This window comes from Anomalospiza imberbis, chromosome 3 (genome assembly GCF_031753505.1).
Source record: "Anomalospiza imberbis isolate Cuckoo-Finch-1a 21T00152 chromosome 3, ASM3175350v1, whole genome shotgun sequence".
Lineage (NCBI taxonomy): Eukaryota > Metazoa > Chordata > Aves > Passeriformes > Viduidae > Anomalospiza > Anomalospiza imberbis.
In genome coordinates this window covers 24,987,159-25,004,462 of record NC_089683.1, presented here as the reverse complement: position 1 = coordinate 25,004,462, position 17,304 = coordinate 24,987,159, and the positions used below count along the sequence as shown (strand labels likewise).

General features: G+C 36.5%; 1 protein-coding gene across 1 annotated transcript in view; it reads left to right on the top strand.

Annotated features, from left to right (window-relative positions):
* Positions 1-2,958: 2,958 nt before the first annotated feature.
* Positions 2,959-17,304, top strand: part of BMP5 (bone morphogenetic protein 5) — a 57,028-nt gene continuing 42,682 nt past the window's right edge. Inside the window, exon 1 of the mRNA XM_068183680.1 lies at positions 2,959-4,175. Coding sequence (XP_068039781.1) covers positions 3,692-4,175 — 484 coding nt within the window. The 5' untranslated portion in view covers positions 2,959-3,691. The remainder of the gene's footprint in view (positions 4,176-17,304) is intronic.

The following is a 17,304-nucleotide window of genomic DNA, read 5'->3' as shown; positions in this document are numbered from 1 at the left end:
GCTCTCATGAAACCTTTTTATAGGAGTCTTTCTCCAGGTACTTTTTGCAGCAATAGCCTTGCAGGGAAGTAACAAGAACAGACTTAAACATTTTTAATGTTGACTCACCTGTTTATGCATAATATGGATATGAAAGTCAAATTTAGCTGGTCATTAAGGAGGGAAAGGGGCATCAGAATTATTCTGTGTGCATGCATGTGTTTCAGATTTAGACTGCAAATGTCCTGAAGAGGCTCTGCATTTTAGCCTAATTTGCCAAACAGTTGCAGTGAACCATTGCTCTGGGGAATCACCCTCTATTGATGTGACATTGAGAACCAAAGGGATTCTGCATTGAGAAGCCATCTACTGATTTTTGTATATTTTTGAGTAGTGGGCATTGCCTACAAAACCACTTCTACCTTCAATGATTACAGTGGTCTGCTGGGTAGCTATGACTTTTTTCACCATTACAGTGAATGGTGATCCATTGGAATGCAAGATTGGCAAGATCTGGATTCCCAGGTTTCATTACTTCCCCTATGATATTTTCTCTAACATTGTTTAGATTAGTACAAACGTAATGAGCTCTGAATTCACTCATCATGTGCATACATGCCACATTGTTTAAGAAATTCGTGCAGCTGCTTCCTATCTTGTACTGCCAGGGAGCCTGCACGGTGCTCTGCTGCTTTCCTGCCTCCGAGTCCCTGCTCTCCAGGTGCACCAATGGTTATGTGCTCCTCTCTCAGATATCTATCCCTAAGGGGAGCTCACTTCTGGAGCCATTTGAGTCTTCCTTTTATTTTGGAAGGGCTGGGTAAGGGCTGTTCAGGTGATTTCTTGCGTCACTACCAGGTTTAGCATCTGGGGAAGAAAGGTCTATCTCTGTATATCTTGACATGCTGAAATTGTACGTGGTATTTTTTCTTTAGAAGTTCATTGTTTCATATTGGAAATGCAAAATGGGGTCTATCAGTGATTACAGACACCTTCCACTTCTTTAGCAAAGACTTTCAATTACAAAGCTGTGTCTGCCCTGTATGAAATACCCATGCTAAGACTGAGTGTTTATGGAATATAGGCTTATGCAAAAGGACATTTTGTTTATATTAATAAAAAACCTAAAAAAAAATTATTTCTGTGTTCTAGTCTGGGACATTTGGTGCCTGAGTGTAGTGCGAGTTATTGTAAAATAAATGCTTTGTATTTATGTTACTTGTTTGGTTGTGGCTCTATCAAAAAATAACAGGAGCTCTTTTCATCAAAGATATGATTATTAGTTTAGATGTGTTCTTATTTAGTTTCTGTCTGGAAAGATGTTTGCTACATAAAAATACCCTTGAATGTAAAGGCATTTTTGGCTTTTTTAATGAAAAAAATGTAACTAATTTGGAACTTCTAGTGCCATAATATAGGAAATTTCTATTGCTGGACATATTGATGGGCTGAGGACTTAAATCCTCTGAGCAATCAATCCACTGGCTTTTATGAATACTTAGGGAAAAAAGGAAATATATTACTGGAAAAGAGGAAAAAAATCTTGTTGCAGGATATGCAATGGCCAAATTCGGAAAAGACATATGTATGGTAAAGTCTCATGTATCATTGCAACTGACTGAGCAGAACAAATGAAAAGAAGAAAAAACAGGAAATAATACTTTTCTTTTAACAAATAGATTTTGAAGGGACAGCTTAGTGAGGAAAGAAAATGTATTCTGATTGTGATTGCTCTTCTGCTAAGAAGAACAAGACTTTTGTTAAATATCTTCGTAATTTTAGTGCAAATTTGGCAGGTCTAGCATGAGATATATCCTTTATTGGGAGAAGCATTTTTCATTACATGTGCTGATTTATGAGAGAATCACTTGTATTTAGGTGATGGCTGGACTAGAGTGTAAAGTTTGTTTGTGCTTAATATATTAGATAAATTGTTCCTGGCTTCTTATGGTGTGACTATACTTGCTGTCACACTCCCAAGTTTACTCAAGGACTGTGTGATTTGCTGAATAGGTGTCATGTAAAGGAAAACCCAAAGTAATGGATTTCATATAGCTAGTTTTTTTCCCCTAATTTCATGTTGAAAAAAACCCTTTTTTGTCCCTTTTTCTTACCCTTCATCAAAGTAAAGTCTCCTCAAGGCTAAAGGCAAATTTTAGCAGCAAGGAAAATGACCACCAATAATCTGAGCAGTATGAAATTGAACACGGTGATTTTGAGAAAGTGAGAGGAAAACACCAGTTACCTGCTGTCAAAAAATTCTACACTGAACCTTAACTTCATGGGCAGCAGCTTTGAAATCTATTTAATATTCTTATTTCTTCAGTAAAAGTTAAGTTAATAACAGGCTGTGGGATTAAATTTTAACTTTGCATATTTACTGGGAAAAGTAGTATAGCAATTTATGAGTAAAAATGTACTTTGAATAAATTATCATTGCAAATTAGAGTTTATGAAAGTTGTGACTATAATCATAATTACAGTATTGGTTGTGCACAATTTGAAATCTTCCTTGTTGAATAAATTTGTTTTCATTCAGATTGCATTCCCAACATTTTTAGAAAAGAGTGAATCAAGCCTCACTGACAAAATTCCCTACAGAGTTTATTAAAAAGATCACCTTTGTTTGCTAAACTTGCCTAAAACATAAACTTTTCTTGAATTAGTGAGATGTGATTTTAGTGTGTTATGAGAGTTTTCTACTCAGGTTTACTAGACCATGGACTCATAAGGAGACTCACAAGAGCTTCCATATTATGCCATCTATATATCCTAAAATTGTTACAGTTAAAATTGATTGTGCAAGCTATTACCAAGAAAACAGCCGTTAGCCCAAATTAGGTATATTACTGTAAATTGGAGAGACAGGGGGAGAGGTTGAAAGCTCTATCTGGCAAGAGAAGGGTTAAGGACTTTTTTGCTATACCCGTTTCAAATTACAATGAGAAGCCTCTTCTTTCCCAGCAGGGTTGTGCTTACATTAGTCTTTAGATCTCTCTTGAAGAGAGCTGTTATATTTGTGCCTGCTACAGTTGGAAATAACAGTTCAGAAGCTGAAAAGGGTTGAATGGATTTACAGAAGGTTATTTTTTGCAAGTAAATTCATGGCAACACATTAATTCGATTAGTACATGCTTTAGAATTACTTTACACTCAAGAGATTCAAAAGATGTTAAAGTTATCTCCAGGCTGCTGGACAAATATATGTTACACCTCCAAGGTACAGATCAAGACAAATCTGTGACTCAGGATTTTATCTTGGGAAGAGCGCAAGGTGTACGAAGAACTCAGAATAACGAGGGAAGATTACTCTGGGAACTACAATGTGTCAGAAGAACATCTCTTGCTAATACAGCTCCCCACCAAAGACCTGGTTATCTAAGGTTTATATAGGAATGCCTAGGTCAGCTGACAAAATACTGGTCTTCTGCTCCATAAATGCAGAAAAAACGATAACAACAGTGGAAAATTGGAAGTCTGAATTTCAGCTTTCTTAGAAATAACTGCAACCTGACACATTCCATAATATTTAAACAGGGTGGGGGGAAAGGAATCACCAAAGATGTTACGATGTTACGTTTAGAGATGACATTGACATGAAGAATAGGTAAATTTTGTTTTTCAACTACTGGGAAAGCAGACCTCATAGGAACTCAGAACAAGTAGGAGAAAAGTTGTTTTTTTTTTTTTCTTGTTCTTTTTCATTTCAAAGATGAACCTAACTGCGCTCAAAGCTTTCGTGGGCTTGCTCTGGAATTGCTGGGTTCTGGTGGGTCATGCACAGGGAGGTTTAGGAGACAATCATGTCCATTCGAGTTTTATTTACAGGAGGCTGCGGAACCATGAAAGAAGGGAGATTCAGAGAGAGATTCTCTCTATCCTGGGTTTACCTCACAGACCCAGACCATTTTCACCAGGAAAGCAGGCTTCTTCTGCACCCCTCTTCATGCTGGACCTGTATAATGCCATGACAAATGAAGAGGATTCTGAGGAGCTGGAGTATTCACTAAAGGGATCAATGGCAGGGGAGAGCAGAGGGATACGAAAAGGATACCCTGCCTCTCCAAACGGATATTCGCGGAGAATACAATTATCTCGCATGACCCCCCTGACCACACAGAATCCTCCCTTAGCCAGCCTGCACGACACCAACTTTCTGAATGATGCTGACATGGTCATGAGCTTTGTCAATTTAGGTACGTGGAAATATTTTCTGTTTTTGCTCTCTCTGATAAGCTGTTAGCCTGATCTTGTGAAGGGCAAACCTCTCAGCCGAACTGTAACCTGTTCTAAAAGAGCAGGATTGAGCCCGGGCTGCTGTGCCACTGGTAAAAGAAAAATCATACGGATGGTAAAGTAGCTACGTTGTAGGTGGCCATGGAAAAAGATTTTTCTCACTGTTTATATAAAGTCAGTTTCTATAACTTCCCTCTGCTGGCTTCTGTTTTCTTTCTTTCATTGATGTAATGAAAATTCTAGCCTTAGGCCAACTAACTCCTTTTTTTTTAAATCTCTAAAAATCAAACACTTATGCCTATTGCTCAGTTATTTCCTTCAGTGTTTTCCTTAAAGCTTACACATGAACAAACATCAGTTGTTAATATTTTAAAGCCTAAAAAGGTATGAAAAGGGAAAAGTTAAACCATTAAAAAATTCTAAGGTTATTTAGTGGGGTTTTTTTCTGTTGTTAAGAGTCAGAATTTTATTATCTTTTTAGTTGAATGGCTGGATTTTAAATAATCTGTTGCTGTTCCTTTGTTATTTCTATTTAATAACAACAGGCTGTGTTTTATGATACTGCTATGGTGCTCAAAATCTACAATGGTTCTTATTTTCTCTGTCATAAATAAATTAAATGACAAGTAGAGTATTAAACACCAGAAACATGCAAGCAAAGAATGCTTTTGAAAATTATATAAATTCAGATACAAAACCTGATAAAACTAAATTATATTGGCTTCTGAGGGTAATAAACATGCTTGCCAGTTACTTTGTAGGAGAAAAAAGCAGTTACAGTTTCTTTACCAAAGCACATCTTAAATGTAATCTAGAAAGCTGCAAATAATTCAAGAAATCCATTTAGTATTTTTATAAGTACTTGAAATGCTGCAGGACTCATAAATTTGGCTAAAAATCCACTTCTCATTGGACCAGAATAGCAAGAGATTTAATTGAAAACTTGGAGTTTCACAATAAGCCGGTACAAATTCTGATGAACTCTTGTTTTCCAAGGTAATACTTTCTGTAGAAACTTAACAGCAGCAAATGTTCCAAAATACCTTCATTTTATCTCACACATTCTGTATTTTTTATGTCTACCGGGTTTTTAGTAAATACTAATACTCCAAATACTAAAATTCTAGGAAAGTAACACTCTAGAGTTTATTTGGCATAATAATTAAATCACTTTTCATTAATTATTTGGCTGACAAGGAGGTGTTCAATTCTGAGATCTTTTTCCTTAAGAGTAACAGTTGTCTACACCTCTAAATACATTTGCTTTTTTTTTTTGCTTTGGAAACAGCAGCTTAGGAAAGAAATGGAATCTGTTTTTTGAATGAGTGTTCCTTATCATTAAGAAACAGTTATATATTGCTCATTTATTACTTTTAAATTAACATTGGGTGCCTTGATTTACCCAGAGCATCTGGAGTCAGTTGAGATTAAAATAGCAAAGTTATACAGAAAAATCAGAAATGCTCTTATCCTTAGCATTAGTCAAAGCACTGATCCTGAAAAAATTTTCCTTGTGTGTCCCGAGAAGCACCCTCTGTAAATATATCAGGGACCATTCCATCAGCATCCCTGAGCACTATTTACATGGGACATTGCCTTTGATTTCAGAAATGTCTTTGATTACAATAGGACTTCTTGCAGTGAATGAGTAGAAGTCTTTGAAGTTTCAGAGTCAGATATGTCCTGGGCTGATCCTACTGTGCTTTCCCAGACAAAAAATTTCTCTGGAAGAACTCAAGTTTCCACTGAATGTCTTACTTTGTGTAGGAATTTTCTAATATTTGTCTTATTTTGTTGGGATGCCAGTGCTGCCTTAAGAAAGTAATTCTAAGAAGATAAAGCTTACCTTATGTTTCAAAACTGCGAAAACTGGGGCTGAGATGCTGTATTTTTCTAGCGATCAATGTTAATAGACAGCATTAACTTATAACAAAATACTGTGTAAATATCAGGTTTGATTTGACATCTGTAAAATTAAAATGTCTCTCAGCTCTAAGTTAGTTTAAGTCCTAATTCACTTTAAATACCCTACCATACAAGTTGGGTATTGTGGTATATCACACATTCCACGGCGTAAAATGCGTGAAAAATATTGATGACCAGTATAGATTAACTTCAACATTTTTATTAAACAATCCTATGTTTCAGTATAATTAACATAAAAATGAAATAAATCATGGAAACAAGTAGCCATTTTATATGATTTATGCAGTATGAGATTGTGACAGATGAGGGCAAGCTCTTTTCATGGAGAATGGGGAAAAATATGCAGTGATAAGTGAATGCTAATGCTGTACCTTAAAATCAATAAATGCTGATGCAGCACAGTAATAACTCAAATGGTTTTAGAATTGAAGCCCCAGACAACTTGCATCAAAGAAATCTGCTCTGAAAATAGTATTCACAATGTTCATACTTGCACACCACTAATTACATAATGTGTAATTATAAAACTCTATTAATCATCATGATATTTTAAATTGAAACTTTTGTATATAATTGTATCAGTTATAACATTTTAAGACATATATATTGAAACAAGAAATATATAGCTAAGATGCTGGATAGAAATTATTAAGCATAAGAATTGAAAAGACTGAAAAAGATTTAAAAGTAAAGGAAAAATAGACAAAAGCAAATAATTTTATATTACAGGATAAAAATTTAAACTCATATGGTAACTTTGATTAAAACCCCAACCTGTCGGAGCTGCAAATACTTCACGTTCAAAAACAAATATAGAAAATAATTATCCAGAGAACTGCAATCATAATTCTGTCAAACAACCAGGAAGAAAAATAAGAATGCATTTACTTCTCCTGAAATTAAAATTGTAAACACCTGCTCTTTCTACTGGAATTTATATCAGAATTTCCATATATTTTTTTCTTGAAAGATACAACAAGACAGAGACTTTGTCTTGCCTTGTGTTTTGTATAAGACTGTGTGTGTTGGCAACTCGCCATAAATATTGATGAGTGTAACAGAGGACTTAACTGGGTTTGGTCCAGCAGTCAAAGACTAAATCCTCTACTAAACACACTGGGGTTTTCAAAGATCTGATTATATCACCTTCAAATTCAGAACTTTGTTTTCCTGACTGGGTGTTTTTATCCTATTATAATATTTTATTGTATTATTGCAAAACCCCAACTCTTTAGTGTTCTGGCATCTTATTTTTTGGCTGGTCTCCCAAAATGACATATATAGGATACCCCATTCCCCAGAGAACAGACAAATAATACTTACGCAGTCCAACTCACTTTTTGCTCACTCAAAATTTAGTTAGGGAAGAACTTTTTTAAGATAAATGTTAGTGTTCCCACTCTTCACCTCTTACAAAAGGAGGGGGAATGAATAAAATAGATCTACATGGATGAGGCTTGGAAAAACAGCAGCCCTTTTATAAACTACATTTAAACATTTCAAATACTGATTTTTCCATTATCATCAAAGTGATCATTAAATCCAGTATACCTAGGTGTTCCTTCTCATGCCATTCAAATGGTCTGTATTTTCATTTTTTTTTACAACAAGTCTATTAATTTTTCTCCTAACAGATTGTTTCATTTGCTAGGCAAGCCTGTTTGCTTTCTTTACATTTTCCTGTTAATTAATATGAACCTTCCATAAAATGGGAGATATATATCTGCTTTTGTTTTTTTGTTAGGTTTTCCTTTTCAGCATATAAAATTAATTTCAAAAACTTGAATGTGAAGATCACAATAAAATTTGTGACCTCTGATGTACATGCACTAAGAAGGATACAGTAATTAATGAGATTTTTAAAGTAACCACTGCACCCCAGAAAGACATTTTTTCTTCTTCACAGACAATGTGAATAATTCCACAATCGTAGAGTAATTTTGAAACAGCGCGTGTTCTGTTCAGTTATTAAACCAGACACTGAAATCAATGGAAATTTTGTCTGAGGCACAGAAGACTGTTCATATTTCTCCAGCTTCTCTATCCCAACTTTGAACACTGTTTTACAGATTATATGCTTCTTTAAAACCTGAATCATTAAGTAAATACATAAATTCAAAAGATTTATAGCCCATTGTGTTCATTGGAGAATGCTAACATGGTATAGGACAAATTTTACAGCAACTTTGAGAAACCTATAGTACATCAATCCACACCAAATACCTGTAAAGATATATTTTTGTTACACACAAAAAAGAAAGGATTCCTTACTGCAATTAGACCCTGAGCATACCTAGTAGCTCATTTCTTAAATTAAACTAATTCAGTTCCTACAACCTTCCGCTCACAGCTAACATATCATCAGCAAGGAATATGGAGTGTTAAGCTATAAAATGCCAGGAGCTGAGGAAGGGGTTTGAAGGATACATGCAAAAAGGCTTCAGGATCATTAACTTCTCTCCTAAAGCTCAGGAATGAGCACACTTTCTTTCTTTTCCACAGGATTTCAGATGTTGCTCTCTTAATTTTAACCGTACATGAATTTCGTTGGCTGTGGTACAGTTTTAGTGTATAAATGCAGGCTTCTAATGAAAATATTGACACAGCCTTAGCTGAAGTGATGGAAAGAGCACTATTATCTTGCCTTGAACAGAGGGATGCTATTGCAGAGATAAAACTTGTTAAATTACAAATAGACCCCATGTCTTTAATTGTGGAATTGGATCAATACTAAGAAAAAATGAGAAAACATTTGTGAAGCTTTAATTCAATGGCAACCCCAAGACAATAAGGTGTCATTTTTCACTCTTTTACATAACATTTAGAGCAAATTGGATCAAGGAGGTCTCACTTAATTTTCATCCAAAGCAGACATCACTTGACATCTTGAAATTCTAAGACTTTTTTTCCTTTTTATTAAAGTTTTATCACCCAGTGAGTGAATGCAATAAATTTCATGTAACCTAGTACAGTCAGACATTAGAAATAACTATGAATTATGAAATAATTTTCTATGATCAAATTAACTATTAAGACAACATCTTGCAAAATACTTTTGTTTGTTTCTAGAATGAAAGGATTTTACTCACAGGATGACATGAGCTAAAAATCCTCATCCAATACTTACAATTCATTTGAGTTTTAACCAATTTTTGTGCAATGGCAGAGCAGGTTTTTGGAGATTGCTTTTAATTTTCAGAAAGAAATATTCTCCATATCCCTTTTCTGAATTACACTACATTTGCTGTTTTATATTGAAATACTTTATATTTCCTTTGAAATCTCTCAAGTTACATGAATCTTAAGAACTATATAGCTCTACCTCAAAATAGGTTTGTGTGATCCATAAATATCATCTAACAAAATAATGTTTTTATAACTGTCAATTAATTTTTTTGCCAAAGTTAACACTTTAAATCCAAGTAAATTATTGTATCTACCCAGCCAAAAAAATGTCAAGCTCTCCATTAACTGGGGTATAAAACTGTCTGACTCTCCTTGCCGACAGGTTTGAAAGAATTTGCAGATAACTAAAGAGAAACTGATTTAGCAGATGGTTAGACGTGCATGGTGAAAAGCTATATATATGTATGGATATATAAAAATATATATTATTATTAATATTTTTCCCATTGGGAAGAATGGCTAACCCAGTTCCGCTTCTTCTTTAGAAAATGTTCCTTTCCAGACTAAACACAGACTTTGGGTGGGGTTTTGGGGATTGTATGTATTGTACAGTGCATATTTTCCCAGGAAAACACAATCTGGCAGTGACTCTGGCTAACCATGAAAGAGAAAGAGGCAGGCTTGTGGAGACATCTCTGTGTGGAGAGTATTAGGGGAGGAATCCTGCCATGGATTGGATGGAGAGCATCTTGGTTCTCTCCCTAAACTCTGGGTTGTTTTCTAAGATAACTGGACAACTTTGGCATCTATGTCATCTCCCACAGTTATTGCTCCTGTTATTATTTTCTCTGAATGTTAAATTATGCAAAGAATTTTACTGTGGCTCCCTGCCTACTTACTGCCTGAGTTATGGAGGTAATTGTGACAGGGGCAGTTCCTTTCTCCTTTCTTTTTAGCCGTGGTAGTTCCTTTCAGCTTGCTTTCATAGGCCCACAAACTAATAGAATTTGGAAAAAAATGATTGATTGCAGTCTGATCATTCTAGGTGTCGTCTGGTGTTTCCACATAGCTGAGAATGAACAGTTTATGAAGTGCCAATTGCAGCCTCCAGCTAAAGAAAGGCTCCCCAGGGCTTCAGGAGAGCTCTGGCTGCTACCAGACTTTATAATTATTTCCCACACTTTTCCCTATACTCTCCTCCTTGTCCTTTCCCTTGTCTCTAACCCCTGCTGCCTAGGCAGGGTCACTGAACTTTAGTTTTATGTCAGTGGCATTTGACTGTAGAAAGGATTAAAGCTGAGAAGTGGTGAGTCCAGGCAACAGTGCGGGAGATGGAGAGGGAAGGAATGAGAGCAGGCACGACAGAAAAGCAGCAAAACACAGGCTGGGCTTTAGAAGGAGGACATCCCTCGTCTCAGTAGGCAGCAGCCAACGTGCAGGGCTGGATACAGACCTGCTGGGCATGGGAAAGGTTCACAACAGAGAAACAGCCTCTGCAGAAATTGCTGGAAGATGTAGTCCTGCTCCTCTGTGCCTCACATGAAGCATGATGTTGCAGCACTAGAGCATTTCCCATGCTAGTAGGATTACAAAAGTGGAAGTTCGCCATGGTAGGGAGAAGGTGAATGCAGATGGAGAAAGAGCAAAGAGCATGATAAAGAGAGATAATGTACAAATGAGAAGCGAAATTGGCGCAGGTGTGGGTTTCTTCTCTGAGTAAGCCTTGAAGGCAAAGGGAGCACTTTTCTTCTGAGTCCCTTGTGGCAGAGCAGCTACCTCATACTCCCCAGGCACTTGGCTTCCCGGGCAAACCTTTTCATCCTTGAAAAACAAAATGCAGCTCCCCCCACCCTTCGGTATGTGTGCGCCGGGAGTACACAGACGGGCTACTAACGCTTGCAGCCGTAAATAACTTAGAAGCTGCTTTTAAAAACCGCAGGTTAAAGGATGAGGGCTGCCATGACGCACACAGAGGTTGAGATCAGAGGAGCAGCTAAGAGGGGTCAGGAGAAACAATGAATCCCCTTGTTCTGAGTCATATTTATGAGTGCTACATTGCACCTAAAGTTCATATTTATTGGCTAGGCCATGGGGTTTCCCCATTTGCTCATCTCTTAAAATAACACCCTGGTTAAAATTTCCTATAAAACACAGAAATGCTACAGCAGGCAGAACTTGTCAACCCTGACAACTACATTATTTAAGTTTGTGGGTGGGGTACACCAAGCAAGAGCTGGTTTGTGTTTTGTACTGAATTATGAATTTTTTTCTATACAAAACATGACTGAAATAAAAGTAGAAAAGGAAAGATTTTGTAGCTCGGCTTTCCACTTGGAAATTTCCCATTTATGGAAAGATGCTCCAAGAGGTGAATTTTGGTGTTTAGTTCCCGGCTCTTTTTAAGCAGTTATTCTGATGCAATAGATCAAGAACCTGACTTCATTAACCACTACTATACCACTTAATACACATGTGGCACATGTGGTACCTTACCTAAATGTGGTTCTACTTGTTTGTCCAATGTAATTCAAACAAACTGAAGCAAAAATTGCTAATGAGTCAGAACCTAGAAAACTAACCAGGACAGCTAGTACTGGTTCATGATATGTATCTGTAGTTAATCACCAGTGACTTTGCAGAAGCAAAATTCCATGTAATTTTCTTTTTCAAGGAGAATCAGGATGAGGAAGAAATTTGAACAACTGAAATTTCTATAAGGTTTATCTTTATCTGACTTAACAATATTACTTATTCAGACTCCATGAGAACCTTAAGGTCTTTTCCAGCTTTGATGATTCTGTCATTATATCCCTTTGTTGACTGGGTCAATTAAATGAAATTGTTGTTGTTTTAATCCCAGGTATTTGACTGCAGTCAAATAAATGAAGTTAAATTCATATGATCTGGTAAAGCTGTACCCCTATTCCAGAGTAATTATTGTAAATTAAGAGCAATTTGGCTAGGCATATCCATTTAAAACATTTATTATTTTAAAATGGAGGGGAAATATGCATGGGGTATGCAGCTATAAGATACTGCAAAATAAATTCAAAAATTCATTTTATTGGACTTTTTCAATTGTGAATGGCATAAGCTTTGGTCATAGAGGTGTTAAATTCTGTTTTGACAAAGAAGAAAATTCTGGAAAAAATATGTTTTCTGTTTTGTTCCAGGCCTTAGAACAATAAGGAGCAGGGACACTGTATGAGCAGGGAATCTGATTTTGGAGCAGTGGGCAGATGGTATCTGGTGCCTAGAGCCATGGGAGTCTGGTGGCACAGTTTTCAAAACACTAGCTGAGAAATTGAAAGAGTGGGAGAACAGTAGTGTGGATGATATCACTGTGGCACACAATGTGTGTCACACTGTGGAGCAAGTCCAAGCCCAGTGTACAATCCCATAACAGCTGTAGTCTTTGGGGTGATTTATGATGGTGGAGATCCAGTAGGAACATAGCTCTGGGAAGGTTGTTCCCAAGGTTAGCTCAGCTGGAATATTTGTCAAAAACTACAAGTCGTAACATGCCAGTGATCCCAAAGGTTAATCTGCTGCTCCTGACCAGGTTACCTTGCTGCCTCACACATGAAAATTAAATGTATGCAAAGATTTTGCAGTGAGTCAGTCCCATCCCCAGCTAAGTCAGTGAGTGACCTAATAGAGCAACCTAATAGGAAAATCCTGAAGAGCCTCAGACAGAGAATGAAAACAGTGTGCCTCTTTTTTCCAGTCCATAAAATGAGGATAGGCACAAACTCCTACGTTCATTTTCTCTTCTGTGCATTGTCATTCTTTGAAGTTGCAGAGGACTGTTACAGCTTTCTTCTTGCGTTTTACTCTGGCTGTGTGCTCTGTAAAATACTTTGCTTCTAAAAGTCTCACAACACCTTGCATTTCATCATGGTGATCTCAAATTTTATTTTAGAAAGGGCCAAAAAAGGCTATTCTATAAGGGTGACAAGTTTGCTGTTCTTAACACAAAGTTTACAAAATAATGAAAATGAAAAAGAGGCACCAAACCTGAGATTTGTGTTCTGGTGTAATGAAGAGAGGAAGTGTGGCTAGTTTAGCTCTTGTTCTCAGAATATAGGTTTGTGTCTCTCTGAGTCATGCGTGCACGCATATCAGTCTGTGTGCGTGGCTTTGTGTATGTAATATAGAAAGCATCTAAATCTCTTCAGTTTTAGTCACTGGAATTTTTTCCCCCTTAAATCATAATATTCTTTCCCATCAATACTATGTGGCTTTAACAGCCCTGACCTTTCAAGCTGCCTGTTTGGACCAGTGTTTATCAGATGACCATTTGACCTCCTTGTTAATTGTACTTAATTACATCCTGTTGTAACATTTTGAAATAAGGAGGCGAGTTTATGGATCTGATCCAAAGACCTGAAGACTAAAACGGCAGCAGAATTCAGTGGTATGAGGTGCTGAGTAATCTTGCAGTGAGGCTAATGAGAGCTGTGGCTTGTCCAGTCAATGGCAAAATTAGATCCCTAAACTAGTCTTTTTCCATTTAGGATCGTTGGTACTTCTGTGAATAAAATCACACTTTTTTTTTGTTCTGAGAAGGGCTTCTCCCCTCTGACTAACAGCTTGGATGTTTCCCCAAAGAGATCAAGAAAGAAGTGAGATATCAACAGTACTGCAAGGGCTGAAGTTCACATCTGATGATATAAAAGACAGTACCCTATGTTTCCACAAATGATATCTCTGTAATTTTCCAAAATTTCAGTTTCTTATGCTTCCATAGAATTGCCAGTTTCCACGAGTACTTTGAGACTTATATAATATTTGCTATGAGATTTTTGTGCATTTATGATTTATGAGCACATCTAAGGTTTCATTAAAGATCAGCAATTATCCCCTGCAGCTGCAGAAAAACAAAACTTAAAACAAATCAACATCCAGAAAGAGCTGCAGTTCTTGAAAATGGTCACTCTAAAGGCTCAGAAAGCAACTTCAAGCACTTTTTATTTTACAATGCTTTTCATATAGTTGACAGCTTTTGAAACACATGGCAATGATCATATCACTTTTCTACTCACTAGTGATTTTATATATATATATATATATATATATATATATATATATGCCCTTTTCTGTTGTTGTTCCATAGCTTACTTTCCACAAATTTGTAGTAAACTTGATTTCCTAAAATACATTAAGGAAAAAGGGAATAGAAGCTATAAAATTACCATTACCAGGTGAAAATCTAGTCCTAAAATTTTAAGACAAGGCAAAAGAATACAGCTTCAATTTTGTTTTATTATAACAGTGATCAATAGACTTCTTGCAGAATGAATTGCCATAAAGAATTAATTGTTTGTAGTGGTTAATTGCACATCATTATGGCATTATTGCAATGGTTTATCATCCAGCATGTGTCAAATTCTAGATAAAAAAGGTAAGTTACTTAGGGCTGTGCTGTGAGCTCTTTGGCTGATGCAGTACTGCCCATGGTTGTCACTGTGAACTGCACACTATTGTGAAAGCTAAAACTCTGTACTGTCTTTCATGTAGCAAAGGTTAAACATATAGCTCAACTAGACACAATTGCTTTTACATAGTTAAATGTTTTTTTTGTGCATCGATTTAAATTACAAGCTTATATGATTAAAAATAAAACACAGAATTTGCTGGGTGTAATAGTAAGGTATTCAAAAGATCATATTTTTAAATACCCTTGGGTGTTAAGCAATAGAAAATATACCTGAAAACATACAGTTAAATATGATGGCATTCAGGAAGGGCTGATTTATTTTTTAGAATTTTGAGAGGCAATATAATGTGACACTATACAGTATTGTATATCACAGTAATTTAAAATTGCGTAATTTTTCAGAATAAAGTTTTTTCTTTTTTTTAATTCTTTGGTTATCTCCTATATTATATTCTATAGCTATCAACTATAGTTCTTCAAAAAGTAATTTTTTTTCATCACTTCTTAAACTATTGAATTAATAATGAGGCTGTATATAATAATAAGATCACATTTACAAGGAAAACATTTTAAAATATATCAAATTTTTAATTTAAGTAAGTATATCTCAAATATATTTATAATTTTATAAAATATGTGTACAAATATTTTTCTATAGAAATACAGATATGTGTTAATGCAAAATACAGAGACAATTGATGCTGTGGAGTAGGTTCTAAGACACAGATCACAGAATATTCAGAGTTGAACGGGATACATAAGAATCAAGTGCAACTCTTAAGTGAATGGCCCATATGGGTATTGAACTCCCAGCCTTGGTCATATTAGCACCATGCTCTGGCCAGCTGAGCTAATCTTTAGGTCAATTAGCTCAAGTTCATGCTCAGAATGCAATTGATTGGCTCAGAATGAAGAGACTAATGTCATTAAGATTAACAGCATATTGCCACTGTGTTGATTGCCCAGCAGTTGCGCTCTGCTTTCTCCATATTTGTATGTATTCCTTATACACGCAAAATACAAAAGATGTGCAACCTTGTCTAAAAGGCGTTCATCGCTCAGCTGGAACCTGGTACACAGGAACACTCATGAACTGAAATCTTGGCTCCACAGGCACAGCTGCCAAGCAAGTTATGACCTGTTCATGCTGTGTTTACATTACCATCTGCTGCCATACAGTAATGAAGCTACTTTTATTAAAATATCACCATATCATTAACATTACATCATTATATCAGTGAGATTTACCACAACCTCCATTAAATCATGCTGCTTCTCCTTGTCTGCAGGTAAGGATCATGTTTTCATCAAAATGGGAATGAAAGCATGTCTCTAAAAGATGAGACTGTGATGCTTCCAGATTGACAAATGGGGTTTTTTACTTGATAAAAAAACTAAGTCTATCCCCAAGGATTAGAGCAGTTGTCACTTCTAAACCTAGTGGAAACACAGGTTTAGCACAAGCTTGGGCAAAGGTTGATCAGCTCCTGCAAAATGCATGTGAAATATTCTTAGTGGTGTTGTACCAAAAAGATTTCAGGCCAGGTTCCCTCTACATGCTCATCCTTACCTTCTGCTCAGAAAGACACTCAAGTTTTGTCTGGGCCACATCAGCTCAGCAGTGTGCAAGCTCCAGGAGACCACTTTTGCTGTTCCAGAGAAGTGTTACACCTATAGTGTGATTGCAGATACCTCTACAGTCGGCTCAGTTATTGTGTTTGTAAGTAACTGTGTGAGGAATATGAGAAATGCAGTCCCAGGTGGAATAACACTGAAAATGCAAAAATATTACAAGCCTGTCCACAGTCCTGGGCAACCAGCTCTAGGTGGCTGTGCCTGACCCAGGAGCAGATGACCTCCTCAAGTACCCTCCAAACACAGCCTCTCTGTGCCTCTGTGACAGAGTAGCTAAAAAGAAGCAGGACCTTACTCTTGTCTTATAGATTGACATCAATCATTGGGTCTTTTTTGGAGACGTGTGACAATCTTGCATCAGACAACTGTTGGATGAACAGTACTGTGTGCTCAAAATGTCATACTTTCTACTTTGGAAGTTAGTTTCTTGCTTGTTATGTCATTTTGAGCCTCCTGTATTGCTGTCCCCAAATCTGTCCAAAAGAACCAACCATGAGAGATCACTACCTACTTTCGTGTTACCTGGAGTTAATCTGAGCTCTTCACATTGTTTGTGAAGATTATTTTTCCTTTCCTTTGGCAGTGCAGGTGTAATGCTGGATGACCAACCTAGAGGTGTTTTATTCACTAACCATCAGTGAGTTTCTGCCCAGAAAGAGGGTCAAAATGATAATTAACTTTGGTAAGTTTTAAACTTCTTTCAGGGAAAAAAAAAATCCAATTTTTTTTCCTTCTTTTTGAGGGGACTTATTCAATATGGGGGTGAAATTATCTCTCTGAGAATAAATCATGGTCAGATTAGACTGACAGAGCTACAGAGGAGAGGGTACATTTTGTATCCATGTTAACAAGCTGTTAAAACCACAGTCATATCCCAAACTGACTGTTAAAACTTGCTGTCTGAAAGTGCCTTTCCTCACCACCCCTGGCCAGTCTCCTATCTGGTCTTCCTCCTCATCTTC